At 52.6% G+C, this 16,909-nt stretch overlaps 2 protein-coding genes across 2 annotated transcripts; one reads left to right on the top strand and one right to left on the bottom strand.

The window, feature by feature from the left end:
• The first annotated feature begins 181 nt into the window (after positions 1-181).
• Positions 182-8,583, top strand: TDRD10 (tudor domain containing 10). The gene is made up of 13 exons (XM_007438919.4): positions 182-247; positions 769-807; positions 1,425-1,501; positions 2,275-2,330; positions 2,782-2,852; positions 3,736-3,886; positions 4,880-4,922; positions 5,114-5,177; positions 5,561-5,708; positions 5,924-6,069; positions 6,310-6,464; positions 7,088-7,158; positions 8,157-8,583. Coding segments are annotated over exons 2-13 (1,035 nt in total). The 5' UTR covers positions 182-247; positions 769-805; the 3' UTR covers positions 8,208-8,583.
• Positions 8,584-9,607: 1,024 nt separating this feature from the next.
• UBE2Q1 (ubiquitin conjugating enzyme E2 Q1) lies at positions 9,608-15,770 on the bottom strand. Its single transcript, XM_088137238.1, has 13 exons — positions 15,563-15,770; positions 14,861-14,965; positions 14,656-14,760; positions 14,304-14,354; positions 13,997-14,137; positions 13,013-13,097; positions 12,821-12,881; positions 12,395-12,485; positions 12,235-12,293; positions 11,730-11,778; positions 11,533-11,628; positions 11,065-11,131; positions 9,608-10,141 (listed from the first exon to the last, which is right to left on the bottom strand). Exons 3-13 carry the CDS (start codon positions 14,683-14,685, stop codon positions 10,110-10,112), a joined length of 762 nt encoding a protein of 253 aa, XP_087993364.1. The 5' UTR covers positions 14,686-14,760; positions 14,861-14,965; positions 15,563-15,770; the 3' UTR covers positions 9,608-10,109.
• Between the last annotated feature and the right edge of the window lie 1,139 nt (positions 15,771-16,909).

Genomic DNA, 16,909 nt, shown 5'->3' on the forward strand with positions numbered 1-16,909 from the left:
GACTCAAACTGGCACGAAATCCAAAAGGGAATTCAAGGGGGAGGAAAGAGGACGGGAAGACTCAAGGCATCGTCGGCGGACCTGCGCTCCGATTCGGATCCACTCCGAATTAAACGAGCGCGGGGCTCTGCCGGGGGGGGGGAGGAAAGAAGGCGGGGCGCGATCCGCGCCGGCGCACAAGCGGCGCTGCTGGAGTCTGGCGCGGGCTTGGCGCTCGGTGCGGATCCGCGCCGGTTTCGTTCCGCAGGTGAGCAATCCGGAGCGACTCCCCTTCTCCCCCGCGCCCATTGCAGACGCTCCTTTGCAGGGGGAGGGACCGGGGGGCGCCTTCCCCTCCGCCTTGTCCGATACCTAAAACGCCCCAAACAAACTTTTCTCCCCAAAAACGGTCCAGATGCGGAAAAAAAGACCTTTGGGGGGAAGAAACGCACCGATAGGGACTGAACCCCGCTTCGTGCTGCAGGTGGGCTCACTTGCCTGCCCTCCCAGCTCCCAAGCCAGAAGACTACAATTCCCATCGTTCTCGCCTGTGCCGCTGGAGTTTCCTGGAGAGAACTGGGATAAGCCTTAGTTGCTTTGATGTCCTGTTCCCCCTCTTTTTGGGGGGGAGATGCTTAATACTAAACTCATCTAAGTTAAATATTTCCATTATAGCTATGATATCTTGCATTTAGCTTTTTAAAGTGTTTTGCTTTTTTCGCGTGGCATTCGGTGCTCGTGCAAAGAATACAGTGATGATTATTTTAATGTTTTTTATGGTGATTTTAGGGTGCCTTGCTGAGTCCCGTGAAGCAGCCGGAGCAAGATGTGAGTAGCCGGAACCAGAGAGGAAAATATTTTAGAAAAGGAAACTGTGAAGGATTCGGCTGTGAACGACGAATGCGTTTTTCACACATTTGTGGGTTTGATCGAAAAATGACGACCCTGCAAAGCCTGCGGAGGATGACATCACACTTAACACAGAGGGTGACCCTCTGTTTTCCCATATTTTCCCCCTTTTTTGGGCTGCCCCGATCTCTTACTCTTTTCCCAAAGTCCTAGCAGCAAAGCAAGAATACTGGCTGGAAATAAACTAGGGTTTAGGGTGGGTGAGTCTTCTCCCTTCAAGGTGGAGTTTGTTTAAAGTTGTGTGCTTGGCTTTACAGGGGGTGGGGCTGAAGCACGGGGTGGGTGGAGCCTGAAAGAAGGCGGGGTCACCCACAACTGGGTTCCCACAACACGATTAACCAGGTTACCGCATACTAAGGGGACTGAGATGTGCAATGTAGCCTGGTGGAGTGTGCAAAAGTGCCAAACAAGGTTGCAAACACAATTAACCAGGTTACCGCATACTAAGGGGGCTGAGATGTGCAACGTAGCCTGGTAGAGTGTGCAAAAGTGCCAAACAAGGTTGCAAACCTGGATTGTTCTGACTTGGATTCCAGGTCAGGACCCAGCAACGGGAAGTCCGTTTCTCAGGTCCCCAAGAAACTGGTGAAGGCGAACCCTTTGAAACATTCAGGTGAGTTTGTGCAATCGAATGTCTGAATGCGGCGTGCAATTCCCCGGTGCTTGGGAGTTTTGCCCTCTGAACCACGGGCAGATAAAAGGGGCCACAAGCCGCGTGGGGGCTGCCCTAAAGTGTGGCAACGTGCCCTATTCACGATTCTGCAAAAAAAAACCCCCAAAAATGCACCCTCCTTCCAGTGCTCGCCATTGGCGAGCGGATCTTTTGGCCAGGCGAGCCGTTTGTTGGAAAAAGGGCTGCCCATCCCTAGAAAGTGGGCATTTCTTGCTGCTTGAAGGAGTCAGTTGGAACAGGACCAAGCCCCATGGCTGAGGATGACCGCGACAAAAGGGTCTGCAGAAAAATAATGTTGGGGGGTTTTTCCCGGGAATGCAAAGACGTTCGTTGGGGCCTGGGTGCGAGGGGTGGATTTCCCCAGCCCAGATGCCCGCCAGCTCCCATCGTCCCCTAATCAGCGTGCCCGATGGGAATGAAGGAAATTGGAAGCGGATTCCTTATGGTTTACTCCGATTCAGTGATTCTATCCAAGATGGGCTCCCCGTGTCAACATCTGGGCACGCGCAGATGTTTTCCTCCCTGCTTTTCTTCCTCTTGAAGAAATCGACCTTGCTAAATCTTTTCTGTCCTGAATTTTATTTTAATGGGGATTTTATAGAGATATTAGATCTATACTGTACGTTATACTATATTAGATATAGAGATATTAATATCTATTTAGAGATATTAATATCTGTATTGATATAAAAATTAGAAATTTGCTTTTCTAGGGCCTTATAGGAAAAAAGAAATCTACGTTGGAAATCTCCCCCTGGATATCAAAGAGGTGGGTTTTTATATTATATTTATCATATCAATATGTTATATTATATAAATAATGGTGTGTGAGAGAGAGAATGGTGTGCGATCCCTTGGGAAATTAAAAAGACCCCAATGCTTTATTTTACAACGGCTTGGTGCAAACATCTTTATAAATGTTTTTTAGCCAAAGCTGCCAGAGAATACCATGGCATCAAATATTTGAGGCAGCTGATGGTAATAGTGGAATAAAACCATCGATGCACCTTTGCACGAAAGGGATCGCTGGGGAGGGCGATGGAAATCTCTTTTAAAAAGCAGGATCGGGTCGAAATCTTTTTCCAGGCCATCTTGGAAAGAGCAAGCTTAAAATTTTCCAGCCTGGCCCTCTGCAGGGTCCTCAGACTGGATTTCCTTCCCTTCTCCAGCACCAAGGATGCCGTGTAAAACTTTTATTTTTCACCTCTGTTCTTGATTAGGAAGAGATCGCCATCTTATTCAAGAACTTTGGGATCAGGTCCGTGAAGAAGCACCACAGTTCCTTTAAAAGGTAAGGTGGTGGCTCTTTGACTTTTTTAATTTCTTGCATCTGGATGACTAGAAATCCCATTTTTTTTTCTCCAGGAGCACAACGGGCTGTTAGATCCGCCCAACAGGGACGTTGTAAGGCAGGCCAGATGGAGACTGAGCTTAACCAGAATGCTTGAGACCCTACCCACTTTGTTTTCCTTCACCCCAGCAATGATGCTGTGTACGTCTGCACCCCCAATCTCTGCAAATGGTCCCGTTTGGCCCCCAGCGCCATCTCTGGCCCACATGTCTGCTTGTTTCAGTTCACGGCTTTGAGATCATTTCAGCAGCAGGTCGAGGTTTCCATCCCTCCCACCCTGAGCCAGGCCCGTATTGCTGCAGCTAATACAGCAAATGCAATCCTAGGTTTGCACGAGAGGCACCCTTGCATCAAAGAACTGACCCTGTTTCTTGGGTGTTACTTTTGGCCAGGATCCTGCAGCGGGAACGGGAAACCAAGCCGTGATCTGAAAGGCGCCGGTTAAACGTAGAGAAAGAGGGAAGAATTTGCTTTAGAGCTTTTACGTTTTGCTGCTTAGCAAACGGGCCACAGTGTCCTCCTTTTAAAGGCTTGTAAAAGTGGGGTGCCTCCTGGGCTCCTAGGTGCCCCAACGCCACTGGCAATATTTGAGCCGAAGCCGAGGTGGCTAGGAGCCCATTTTCCCTGTTTAACGCCACAACAGCCCTGCGAGGTAGGCCAGGCGCTGAGAGAAGGAGCGGCCAGAACTTGAGTCTCTCTCCAGGCTGCTGGCTCAAGAGGAGCTTTCCCTGACTGGGGACGATGGGCATCGTCCAGGGTCTCCGAAGGGCGTCCGATTGGCGTTGGGTCTTCGGCTGATTTTCGACGTCCTTCCCCTTTATAGCTTTGCGTTTCTGGAGATGGTGTCCCCGGAGGCCGCGCAGTTGGCCGTCCAGCTCTTGAACGGACACCCGGTGAAGGGGCAGCTGATAACCGTCGCCTTCTCGGAGAGCAGGAAACCTCACGAGCTTCCGAAAGCCAGCGCTCAGATGCCGGTAAACCTCGATTCACGGGCTGCGCACAACACGGCTCAGCCAGCCCGCTTCCGTGGGGCTCCCCAAACTAGTCGTTAAAAGCTCACTTTCCCCCCAAAACCTGTTTCTCGGAGTCTTCTTTAAACAGATTTATGGAAAGGCGAATGAGATTCAGTGATGGGATTTCGAGCCTTTCCTTCAGCACCCAATTGACCTCTACATTGGTTAGCATTTTTCTTTTTCACCTTTCGCTGGTGTTCCTCGTCCCCCAAAGTGCTAAATCCCAGTTCGCTCCCCTGCAGGTTTATTCTACGTTAAAAAACAATAAAATTAGCCTTCCTTGGTTAACCTAATTTCATGGGTAGGTGCGCCCGGTTTTTCAGGATGAAACAACCAGCAACAAAAGCCTTGCCTGAAGTTTAATAAAAGCTCTGCGTGCAGGAATCCATATTAATCCAGACCCTTAAAAAAAAATCTTCTTTTTAAGATACCAGCTCAACCACCGTGCCTCCTTCGCACCCCCGGGATCGGTGGTTTAAAGAAACTTTCTGCAAACATCCTTTGATTTTTAAATGCAAAACCGTTTGGTTCTCTATACTTACAACAACGCTCCGTTTTTAAATAGAGCGATAAATCGTGAATTTGAGGCCGGTTTCTGTAAAGCCCTACAAACAGGGCAGAATGTTTAAGGTCAACGTTTAACATATTTTTTTTTCCTGAGCGCTTTTGGTTCAAACCCTTAAATGTCAATTTTGCTATCAGCCCAGAACTTTTCATTGACCTGTTTGCCTCCGTTTCTCCTCGCTGTAGCTCAGGGAGAACAGGGCTAACCCAGGCCTGCCAGCTCGTTTTAGTTCTTGCACGTAATCATGGTTTGCTTCGTCATCGTTTTTCAACAAATCGTAATTGCCCCAGCCTGCTAAGTCAAAAATAAAATGCGATTTAGGCTTTTAGGGCAACTGAGGGTTATATTGGCGGGTGTTTCCCTTGCAAATGTGTGTTCTGCTTTTCTAGGAATTGGAGATGATCCCCTACAGAGAATTTGGACCGCCTGGCGGTACGAGAGAGATTTTCTCGTTTCGTTTGGTGTGATTTGGATCCTGCAAAAAGCCTGCCGCCCAAGGCAGGATCGCACCAGAATTTAATTTATTTGTTTCATGCTGGTTTAAGAAAATCCAGCTTTGGGGCAGGATCCGAGGATTGGAAAGGATGTAAGGCTCAAATCTGCTTTTTTTCGCCTCCCCAAAGGTGACCCCTACCTTTCCCCTCCTTTAAATCCGAGGGTCTTCTATGCGGTCCCCATGGAAATGAGGTAGGTGCCAATCCTGGTGGGAGAAAATGGGATATTACTCATTTTGCTACACGGGGACCCTCCCTGCGCAGGAAATGCGACATTGGCGTGACCGATTTGTTGCATTATTTCAATATTCTGCACGGGGTGGTCCGTTCGCTGTCTGGGGAACATAAGTCACTGCATCTTGGCTAAATAAACCAAGATACCCAGGACGCACGGGAACGTCAGCGAGTCCCTAACGAGTTTCCTGGTTCACGTGAGTTCCTTCGCTCGTGGCTTCTGCAAAAGCTTCTCGGCGATCCCCGGTCATCGCCAGGGATCTTCTAGATGACCTGGGGGGGTCCCGCAGCTCTCGGTTTTTCGTTCTTCGGGCTCTCCCTCGACTTCGGTTTTCCTTCCAGGAGTTCGTTCCTGCTCCACGTGCTGAACGACTGCTTCGGAGACGCAAGGTGGCTTCTTTCCGTGGCCAACGTGGTGGGGGACGTGGGACTTTTGGTGACGGACACGTTTCCGCTGACGCCATATTTCTGGGCTATCGTCCTCGGCGAGGTTCGTGGGAGCAAGATGGGCCGTGCAGGGCATTTCTGATTAAGTGCCCAGGCAGTTTGGCTTCCACACGGAAGGAGCCGAGGGTCCCCCCGCCGGTTGACAGAGGCACCGTTGCTAAACCCTCATGAGGGCTAGAACCTTGATGTGTGCCGTTGGGGGGCAGAATCCTTGTTTGAGGCTGAAATCCTTTGTTTTGGGGACTTTTGAAAATCCAGGAACGTCTCCAAACCATGCAGAGACTCTTCTCGGCCTTGGCCGAAGCCGAGACTCAGTTGCCCTTCCTGGCGAAGCAGGACGTACGGCGGGGGATCCGATGCCTGGCCGAATGCAACATCGGGGAAGAAGGCAGCGCCTGGAACAGGTTAAAGGAATCAGTGCTCCATTTGGGGATCAGCCGCAGCGAGGGGGGATGTTCGGGGGAGGGTCGACAGATGGAGCCTCCAGGTGCAGTAGCAGTCTACATGCTGCACGCGAGAGGCTGGAGACAGACGTCGGCCTGTCCTCGGCTCGGAAGGCCAACTTGAGCAAAAAGAGGAATAAAAAGCTGACGTGGTTGGTTGGCTCTCTCTTTATCCCCCCCCCCGTCCTGTCCCTCCACCAGATGCTGGGTTTTGGACACTCTGGAAAACGTGGCGGTGGTTTTCTTCGTGGATTTTGGCCACTGCGCCAACATCCCTCTGAGCTCGCTACGAAAGCTGGAGGGGGATGAATTCTGGCAAATCCGCCCCTTGGCTCAGCCCTTCGTGCTGGAAGAAGGTAGGGCTGGCAGACGCCGGGGTCTGCGCCGGCAGGGAGACCCTCCGATTTGCAAGCAGCCGATGCCCGGTTGGATCCTGGCATTTCGAATGATGCCCAGCCTCCACCCCTTTGGGTGGGCAAGACTCGTTCCGCCTCCTTGTCATGCCAGGAGGAGAGTGGCCATCATTTTGGGAGCTGGAATGGAAATATATTGGAATGGGAGGATATTGATGAATACAGTTAGAGCGGTGGTTCTCAACCTTGGCAACTTGAAGATTTGTGGACTTCAAGTCCCAGAATTCCCCAGCCAGCATACTTTAAGAGGGGTGGACTTCAACTCCCAGAATTCCCCAGCCAGCCACGCTTGAAGATGGGTGGACTTCAACTCCCAGAATTCCCAAGCCAGCATGCTTTAAGGGGTGGACTTCAACTCCCAGAATTCCCCAGCCAGCATGCTTTAAGAGGGGTGGACTTCAACTCCCAGAATTCCCTAGCCAGCCATGCTGGCTAGGGAATTCTGGGAGTTGAAGTCCACATAACTTCAAGCTGCCAAGGTTGAGTAACCCCGAGCTAGAGAAACGGGATTGAAATGTTCCCTTTGGAGACGGGGTTTTAATGAGGACGCTTTCTTGATTTTGCAGACGTTTTTAGCCCGCAAGTAATCAGGAGGCAGATCCTGGAAGGAAAAGTGAAAGGTCCTTTTCAAGGGGAGGTAAACAGGAAAAAGAAAAAGTATTTTGTTATGTTTTCACACAAGGAGGAAAACGAAGCGTTGTTGAGAAGTCTCCCTGATGCTGATCACCCAAGAATTCATTTCTGGGTTCAATGAAATAGATGCACACTTAAGGAACTTAAGTATTGTATATCTGAACCAAGTCTCCTGGTTTGCTATGTCCTCATAAACCCGGATTGCAAACCGATCTTTGGGATACCAATCCTGGCTTGTTTTAAAGAAGCAAACCAGAGTGGCATTGAAAAAGCATTGCTGGTCACAGGGAGGATCGAACAGGCTGAGCTTGATCTCAGATAAGCTTTCTCCTGGAATCCTGGTTTGTTGGGTGCAAATCCCATCAGGGCCCCCTTTAGAGTTGCGGTGCTTGTTCCCAAGATGGATACTTTTGCAAATAATGGGAGCGGGGCAGCGGGTCCAAAATAACCCAGCATTGGTGCAATTTCACTGCCGGCCTCTTTGGGGTTTATCTGAATCCTCGAGAGTTTGGGGAGAATTGATGAGTACAAACCCACTACTTCTCGCGCTCGCAAATGCACACATTTGCCAATTGTGGACTGGGTTGTGCACGGGTCTGCCTTTTGCACAAGTTACGTCCGAGTCCTGTGCCAAAAAGTCTGGGATGCTTTTCCAGCCGACTGGCAGGGAAAACCCTCAAAATACCCTCTGCAGATAATCCCGTAGCGCAATCCAATTCTCCTTGGCCGGATCTTTCCCATCTCAAGAAGTTTAAAATAAATCAGAGCAGCAAACACACAGCCGTCTTTTACAATCCACAGTTGGCTGAATTTTCTTACCGAGTGAAAGCCAAGCTCTAAAATAGGAGCGGGTTTGCACGATACACCCAGCCAGATGCAAGCAAGCCGCGCCACGGTGCCGTCCGGTTCTCCGCCACGAAAGATGGGAGTGGCATGAAGGGGGTGCGATACTTACGCGCAGAGGTCTCTTTATTTAACAGGGTTTTTTTTCTCGCTTTGCAGCTCCACATTTTAACGTTTGCTCTCAAAGCAAACTCCAAAGTTGTTCAGTGAGGCATCCCCACAGAAAGCTTGAAGCCGATCGATGTTCTTCCACGAAGACTTGCGGGTCATTCCCGGAAACTCGAATTCGTTTTTTTTTTTTTTTAACCGAGGCCTGTTGAGGATGTTGAAAAGCTGGTTTAAAGATGTTTTGTGTCGTTCGCTTGGTCACTTCGTTGAGGCCCTCTAACCTTCTGTGCTGCTGAAGAGGCAAAGCATAAATCTTATTTTTCCTACCGCGTTATGTGTCTCAGACGGCTGGATTTGTGTGCGTGGTATGTGGCCCGGAGGAAAAACGCATAAATCTGTGTCCCGGCTGAGCTTTTCTGTTGCAACGTTGTCCTCCGTGTTTGCGATGGCAGTTAATTTATTAAAATGCAGCATGTGTCCAGAAGTTGGCGTGTTCCCCCTACTTCCATTTTAAAACTCTGCTTTCCAGCTACTTCTGCAGAGGCGATCGGATTAATTGAGAAGCTGCTGCGGTTTTAAAATTCTGCTTTTCCCTGTGGGCAACCGGGGCGTCATTTTAAGGAGAGGCTCAGCTCTCCCTAAGAAAGATGGAGAATTTGGGGTATGTTGAGAGCGCGTCTCTACTCTGGTCTGATGCTGGATGGCTAGAAATTTATGTCTAATTCTGATAAAAGGTGTATGGGGGTCCTGGCTCCTAAGATGATCTTGGCAGATCTGTGCGCGTGAACCTTGTTTGAAAAGCCTGAACAGATTAGGCTACCTCTAATCTAGAACAGGCTTGAAAACGATGCAGAACCCGACAGAAGAACCACTAAGCCCATTTTCTGGGAGGCGCTGCCTATGGAAATGGCTAGATTGGGGGGGAAAAGCTTCTAGCCCTCAAGAAAGATCAGCCTTGAGCCAAGGGGAGTAGCTGAAGGACCGGTCACCTGCGTTTCTGCAGGCTGGGAGGAAAGAAAACAGCTTGGCACGCTGCGTGACGATTCTTCACTTGCTCGACGGCCTTTCCTAAGCTAAACGCGCCGTTCCCTGCGTCTGTCCTTGGGAAACAGAGTTTCCGGCACCCGCAAGATGATCCTTGTATCATCTCTTTTCTGGACTTTTTTTTCCCAGATTCCCAGGACTCGAGGTGGAAGACAGGTATCTAAACCACCCGGGGTAATTTTGACCTGGTTCTGCTTCCCAATTTTTCTCTGCATCATCTCACAGAGATGTAACTCAGTTCTATTGGGAGGCTGTAAATACTTTATCCCAGGGGGGAAAAAACGGTGCTAATGAACCACAGATCCCCCACTGAAGGAATGGGGATGAGGGGGCCCAGAGGGAAGAAATTCTTGCTTGAGATTTTGGGGGGGGAATGCAGAATGGGGAGTCTACGTCAGCCGCCGCCACCGCTCTCGCCCCCTTTGCAACTCCGTGGACAGAGGCAGGACCAGTCCCCCTTCAAATTAACAAATGTAATTGTTCTCCAAAGATACATTTTTCCCCATAGACATCCATCATACACGGTAACCAAAACAAAACCAAAAAAAAAGGGGGGTGGGGTGGGGCGGGGAAGGGGGGGGAAGCAGTGTACATGAAAATAAGAAAATAAATTAAATCCATAGCGGAGGAGAGAGGCGATTTAGAACTGCAGCAGAGCCGGAAGCTTCCAGCGAGAGGAGAGATTCAGGAGTTTCGTTTGTGTGAGTGTGGTTGTGTGTGTGTGTGTTTTTTCCTTTTAATAAGAGTGATGGCGAGTTGCCTGCCAGCGCGGGTCCGAGCGAGGCCTTGGCTGCTCACGACGAGTGTTTATAATTCCGTAAAAGGGCGGTCGGAGCTGCTCTGTGCTGTCCTGCAAAACAGCTGGCGGAGTCCTGTCCTGGGAGAAAGGAAAGCGTCCTCAGCAATCCGAGCACAGCGTCCAGCGGGGGGTCCGGGGGGGCTGCTCCGTCGGCCCCACGGCTAGCCGTCTTCCTTGGGGGGCGTGTACCAGCCTGGGGGGGGGCAATCAGAACAGGTTCAGCAAGATCAACGCCAGCCCATCGTTCAACCGCTGCGGCTTGGCTCGAAGCCGCTGCCTGGGTCTGCCAGGTGCCCCCAGAATAACGGGGTTTGCGCGACACGTGGAAGGAGAAAAGAAACGAGCCGACCCCTCGCTTGGGGGGACGTGGGCCTTCGGCTGGAATTTGGACTGGAAGGATGAGGTTACATTTCCCCAAGCGCTAAGTCAGCAGCAGCCCGCTCGATATAAAAACCAGCTTAGCACCAGCCCTGCTCCTTCCTTACTGCTTCTTTCTGGTGTTTTATTATTGATGTTGTTCGCACAGTCAGCCAGATGGTGACTTTGATGGTGATCATCCATCCATCCATCCATCCATCCATCCATCCATCCATCCATCCATCCATCCATCTTATTCCCGCCCACCTCCCCCCAATGGGGGACTCTGGGCGGTTTACAACAGATTAAAACAATAAATAAATGTATAGTTAACATTTATAAGAAAACACATTAACAGAATAAAGGAAGAGGAAAAATCCAGGAGGCTGATGGAAGCAACACCAGGCCGCCGGGAGCTAGCCAACCCCATATCTGATGACCTCTCTCCCCACCCCAGGCCAAATGGCAGAGCCAGGTCTTCAATTATTATTATTATTTATTTGATTTGCCCGGCCGCCCATCTCATCTGAGCAGCGCTGGGCAGCTCAAAACAGGTAAAAGCAATCCAGCAGAGTTAAGAAACAAAATGCAAACATTTAAAAAACTGTCCACAATCAATTTTTTAAAAAAGCAGAAAAATCACGACCGCGGGCTTACTCTGTTTTACGCTCTATCCCTCATCCCACACTTAGGGGTGCCCGAACGGTCCTGGCAAACCTCCCCCCACCCCTGCCCTCATTCCATGTTGCTAGTCCTCACCGTTCTTCTCGTGGATCTGGACTAGGGACTTGTAGGACTGCTGAGCTCTGGTCAAGCTGTACTGGTTCTGCGGGAAAGAGAACGGCGCCTTTTAGATGGCGAGTCGCAACTCAGGACTCCCTAGATACTGAAACCCACCGGCCATGCCACCTGGAGATCACGGGAGGTGGCATCCAAAATAGCTAAAGGGCATCGAGGTGCCTACCTGGGAGGCGAGTTTAACGTGCCGCGTTTCTCGTTTGGGACGGAGGGCTCTTTGCAGAGACAAAACTGCGGTCCTTTCGAAACCGAAGAGCGTGAAACCACCACGGGCCGGGAGGGGGATCGCCCGTAATCCCGACGTTCTCAACGCAGCAGAGCCAGCGGAGATCCGAGGGGACGGCCTAAGCGTTTGCTTTCCTTCTCTGGCCTCTCCCACCCGACAGCCCAACGTGGGGCAGGCAGCCCGGCCTCCCCACCGTCACTTACCTTGTTTGCGCCAAACTGGACCCTGGCTTTGCCTTTGACCAGCGTGGCGCTTATCTGCATGATCACAGATTCCACCGAGTAAGCGCTGCTCCAGCCCTGCAGAGGGAAAATGGAGTCGTTCCCGTACGAAGCTCCCCGATCTCTCCGGGAACTCAACGAGGTGTGTGATTTCCCCCCACGTGCTCCCCCCGGCTCACCTGCTTTGTCAGAAGCTCCATACAGATCGCTCCTCCACCCAAGACGTACCTTAAGAGAAAGAAGTTGAGAGAAAGAGAGAAAAAACTCATTCCAAGCCCAGGCCTTTCTGAGTCAAGAGTGGCCAAACCCCTTGGCAGTGGAAGGCTGTCAGCCAAAGCAGATTTAAAGATCAGGGAAAGTAAATTCTAGATGCTAGATTGAAGGCTACAATTTGAAATGGTAAAAACCTCACACACTGGTTACAACTACGTCAATATCCGAACCAAGCAGCAGATTAGCAACTGGGGGAGCCTCTCAAGGTTGGACAAGAAACCAGCCCCTGCAAAAGACGGCTGAACCCAACACCTCTGAGCCTGCACAGAGTTCTATTTCCTTTGCATGAGGAGAAGAAGCAGGGGAATCTCCAAGGCTTGGGAGCAAATGGTAGCAGGACTCAAGGAGTGAAGCCACAGAAGCAGCCCGATCCGGCAGGAACGCAGATGGACGAGCGATGGAAAGGCTTACCCTCCCGAGAGCACAGGCGACACCACTCTTACAAAGGGGGGGTCGAAGGGGAAGTTATCCTGCAAGGAGAAGGCAAGAGGTGAGGCCCCTCCAGCTTACCAAGAGCAGCTGGCCGTTCTCTTCCCTCCTCGGAGCCTGCCTGCCTGCCCGCCAGACTGACCTTAAACGTGAAGTTGAGAAGAATGAAGTCGGTCCCCTCTTTCTCTTTCAGGATTTGCAGGTCACTGTGCAAGGCGCTGTCCTCATCCACCCTGCGGGAAAGAGAGCAGAGGCTGACCAGCAGCCGAGAAAAAGGCAGGGCGAAAAAGCCGTGGGGCTGAGGCAGCCGAGGCCGCGTGCGAGGGCTCGGAGCTCAGAGGTTGTTTGGGCATCACTGCGTTTGAGAAGCGTGGATTTTGGGGCGGGGGGCACTCTTCTGCGTATTTTTTGAGAGATGCTGCTGGGAGAAGGGAAGGATGTGACTGTCAGGAATGACAACGTCTCCCCAGCCTATGGGGCCATCCCTCCCCAGTTTCCCTAACTTGGTGGCTGCGGGAGGATACGATAACTCTATGCTGCGAAGCTCTGAGATGTGGCAAGCCCTTACTTCAGGAGTTTCACATTCCAGTCGTAGAGGCTATCGTTCACTAGTTCAACTGCATAGTTTCCTGGGGACGGGGCAAAGAAGACAGAGGTTAGAGGCAGGCTGAAATGGCCCTTCAGCCCCACGAGAGCTCAAAGCAAGGGTTCTCTGTCCCCCACCCTGTGAGGACCCTCCCCTGCAGCAGCTGATACTCACCACCTTTGAAACTTGCCGATCGGTAGATATCCCTGAGCTCCTTCATCAGCCGGTCGGTGGCCTGCACAGACCCAGAAACCGCTCCCTGTGAGAGGAAGAGGAAGGCGGCATTTCACCACCCCACTGGGCTCCATTCAGGGGGTTCCAAGAACTCCTTTAGATACTTCCAAAGGGCCATTCAAGAAATGGGCGGGGAGGAAGACCTGTTGGCCATGGGTGAGCCAAATAAAATTGGGACAGCCACAGCAGGGGAAAGCTGTTATCTTTGCCCTGGTTGGGTATCATGGAACCGGGGGTTCCAACTCTCTGGGGGGATGTCAGGCAAAAGCATGACATGATTTTGGGCATACTCGAGGGTGAAACCAAAAGATGGGGGTGGGAGTTTCTCTTCTTCCCTCCAGAAAATTGCCGAGGGCAGGCGAAAACCAGAGAGAAACTAACTCTACCTTCCCTTAACAATTTAATCACAGGAAAAAAAACACAAAATCAGATGAAGGCTAAAGAATTCTTAGGATTTTCTTGGTCCAGTTGACAGACAGTTTCATGTGGCCTATCAAAGGGCCTCCACGTTTGGCTGAAACAAACATTTTATCAAAAGCAAACGGAAATCTTTAGGCCTCTGCTTAACCCCGTGTACGAAAAAAGCTAGTTGGCCTGAGTGAAAGGAAGATGGGGAACTTTAGGAATGAATCTGGTTCCTTCAGGCCTCCCTCCTCCCCTCAAGAAAGACAGGAGCACCCCTTGTCCACAGCTGCTTTGTACGATCTTGGCTTTGCGTTATACGCAAACCCAGCCTGTGGCTGACGGCTTAGCATGGTCGGTAAAGCTGACCATGGTGGCTTACTCTCACTAACCACTGCTAAAACAAATGGAGGATTAGCACAATACAGAAGAATCAGAACATCCAAGACTTAGTGCTGGTAACTTCCTTCCCAGCCCCAGCCACCCATTTCCCCCATTGCCCTCCCACCTGGCGACACGTACATTTAAGTAATCTTGCCTCTGATTCTTTTTGATTTTCTCAAGAATAGCCAAGTTTTCCTTGCCAATCCCGTCATCTTCCGCCTTTTTTCCTTCCACCGGCTCTTCCTCCTTCATTTCGTAGTGATCTAGCTCTTCCGTGTCCTGGGCGCAGGGTCGGAAGGATACAAGAGAAAGAGATTCCAATTTTGGAATTCAGCCATTCCAATGAGCCAATCTGCCAAACGTTGGGGGATCTGGGGGGAATTCAGGAGGGGGAACCCTGGAGATTAATCTCAACTGGGCCGGGTTTGAAAAACAGAGTCTGTACCTCGGGCATTTCCTCATCTTCCTCTTCTGAGGACACTTCTTCCTGCGTATTCTGTGAACAAACAGAAAAGATGGGCACAGCTCTTTCAGAGAGCAGCCGCCGAAGCAAAGCCGACCATTCAAACAGGCCTTTTGAACTTCGTCTCCCGGCAGCGTCAGCAGATTAAAGCCTCGCTGCCCAGATTTCCCCCTAACTAAAGGCCCCAAGGCAAGATCTATAAGCAAATATGATGCAGAGGCAAAGTCTGACTCAGAGGGAAACCCTAAGCAAAACCCGCTCTCTTTGGCGGGCTTCAAAGCCCCCCCTGCCTCCAGGTCCCGCGACGCTCAGCGGGGCCTCCGGGGGGGCTCACCTGCTCAGCAGGCAAGGGCTGATCCAGCATCTCCACATCTGGATGCTGGGGAAGGTTGTACAGTTTGCAGAGGTCCGAAATGATCCGCTTCAGGTGCTGCAGGAGCTGCGCGAGGGGACGGCGAAGAGGAGGAATCAGTCCAGGGAGGCTGTGCACCCACCCACCCACCGGCCCCCCCTCACCCCCACCGCTGCCCCTCGCTCACCAACGTGTTGCCTTTTTTCACGTCGGCCAGCCTCTCCAAGACCGCTGCCAAGTTGGGGTCGTCCGATTCCACCGACCATATAGGGGGAACAGCTGGATAGGCCTCCTGGGGGAGCAGGAGGAGGGAGTCTCAGGCCCCGCATGAAGGGGGAGAAGAGGCTTGGGGGCTGTGGGGATGGGGAGCGGGGGGGGGAGCAGAGGGCAGTCACTTCTTGGGAGGCTGGCATGGCCCTGCCCACACAGGCAGCTCCGTGGCCTGAAGGGGCCGCAGACACCCATTGCCCAGGATGGGAAGGTGGGGGGGCTGCAGGGGGATGGGAGGTGTAGTCCGAGAGAGGAGGGGAGGGCCTGGGATGGGAGGTGTAGTCCAAGAGAGGAGGGGGAGGGGTGCCGGGAGGGGGATTCAAGGGGAGAAGGGGAAGCCAGGATCCAGCTGGCTGGGTGGGCGGAGCAGGGGACCAACTGTGATTAAACCAAGTACATCCTGGTTGTTGAATCATAGTTTCTGGGGTCAGCTCCTACGTGGCGGGGCGATCAACCCCCTTCCCAGTGCCGGGCCGCCTCGGCTGGGGACGATGGGAGCTGGAGTCCTCTCCCCGCCCTCTCCAGGCCCCGCCCCCGGCGCCCCGCAAGCCCCGCCCAGCCGGCGCGGCGGAGCGCGAGGCCTCCCGCGCGCGCCCCCTCCCCCCAGCCCGCGTCTCACCGTGATGTTGCCATGGATACGGACCGGCCCGCCGCCGGCCGGGCCGGGGAGGAACTCGCAGCCCAGCTCGTCCGGGCAGGCGCGGGCGATGCGGAAGCGCTCGTGACCGCGGTGGAAGATGGACTCGAGCAGCCGCAGCTCCCGCCTCAGCAGCGCGCGCCCCGGCCCCGCCCCCAGCGCGGCGCCAGGCCCCGCCCCGCCCGGCCCCACGCGCTGCATCGTCCCATCGAGCGGCCCGCCGCCGGGGCCCCCCGCGTCCCCCCACACCGCAAGATGGCGGCCGGGAAGGGCCCGCAGCCGGAAATGACGAGACGCGGCCCGCCCCGCCCCAGACGGCGCGCGCACCCCCGCGCGGAGGAGGAGGAGCAGGAGGAGGAGGAGGAAGAGGCGGAGCCCGGGCAGGGGAAGGAGAGAGAGGGGCCCTTCGCGACGCCGTCGGCATAGAAACGGGCGCTTCCGGTCTTGGGCGGAAGGGAGGACGCCGGCCCTACCATAGAGGCGCCCCTAGCTACCGGAGCGTCAAACTCTAGAGCGGCCCAGCGTTGGGTAATCATGGAGAACCGATCTCAACGGGGGCAGAAGGGCACCGCCGTTTTACAGCGGCCCCTGCTGGGCATCGGAAGAATCCACCCCCGAAGTGGAGCCTGAGGGAGCCTGAGTTGGATCTTGGAAGATGGTTCAGCTTTGAGCAGGGAGCAAGCCGAGGATGCCTCATGTCCCCTGAGCTGCTAAAATATTTACGGATAAATGCTTGTGCTGAGTTAGAGGTGCATTGACTGGGGACATTGACTGGGGACCTGATGATACGCCTTCAGATTAAGGCTGTTGACAGAGAACCCAAACGATTTGCATCAGATGTTTGACTGATTGTGTGATGCAACGAGGAACACAACCTTAAAAATTAAAGTGGCCAAAGCCAACATAATAAACCGCACTGGCTTTCAGGGGAAGCAGCAGCCAGGAGCTCATATCTCCCGTTCCGCAGAGGGATTTTCTTGCATTGTATGAAGAATTGCCCAGTTAAATTCTGAATTCAGCAGTAGAGAGACCACAAACACCTCCAGTCCGTCCTCCACACCCTTCCAAAGTGAAAAGTCCTGGCTTTGCATCAAAAAAGAAAGTTACACCCTCTGGCCTTGCCAAGAGGTGCTCAGCCTGATGTGTTGCAACAGCTGCTGGTGACACCTTTTCGGAGCTAACACCTCAGCCACAACCCCAGGGGCCTTGTTAAATCCCCCCCCCAGCAATCACTCCATGGGGGGTTTTGAATTCACAGGCTTGAATCCTACAAGCCAGAGTTCTCAGCAGCTCTCCTGGGAAATGCCCTTTCAGCGCCAGCTTTTCCGA

This window comes from Python bivittatus, unplaced genomic scaffold, assembly GCF_059951505.1.
Source record: "Python bivittatus isolate LINGU-HERP-01145 unplaced genomic scaffold, Pbiv_v1 ctg000180_np1212, whole genome shotgun sequence".
In the NCBI taxonomy this organism is placed as follows: Eukaryota; Metazoa; Chordata; class Lepidosauria; order Squamata; family Pythonidae; genus Python; species Python bivittatus.

Bases quoted from the DNA above. Each gene is read 5' to 3' on its own strand.
- UBE2Q1 (XM_088137238.1), bottom strand. From the start codon at position 14,685: ATGCTGGATCAGCCCTTGCCTGCTGAGCAG. The intron at 12,294-12,394 runs GTCAGTCTGGCG...TTCTCCTTGCAG, and splicing joins TTCTCAACTTCACGTTTAAG to GATAACTTCCCCTTCGACCC. The intron at 11,629-11,729 runs GTGAGCCGGGGG...TTCCCTCTGCAG, and splicing joins TGGAGCTTCTGACAAAGCAG to GGCTGGAGCAGCGCTTACTC.
- TDRD10 (XM_007438919.4), top strand. The intron at 2,853-3,735 runs GTAAGGTGGTGG...TCCCCTTTATAG, and splicing joins CACCACAGTTCCTTTAAAAG to CTTTGCGTTTCTGGAGATGG. The intron at 3,887-4,879 runs GTAAACCTCGAT...CTGCTTTTCTAG, and splicing joins AAGCCAGCGCTCAGATGCCG to GAATTGGAGATGATCCCCTA.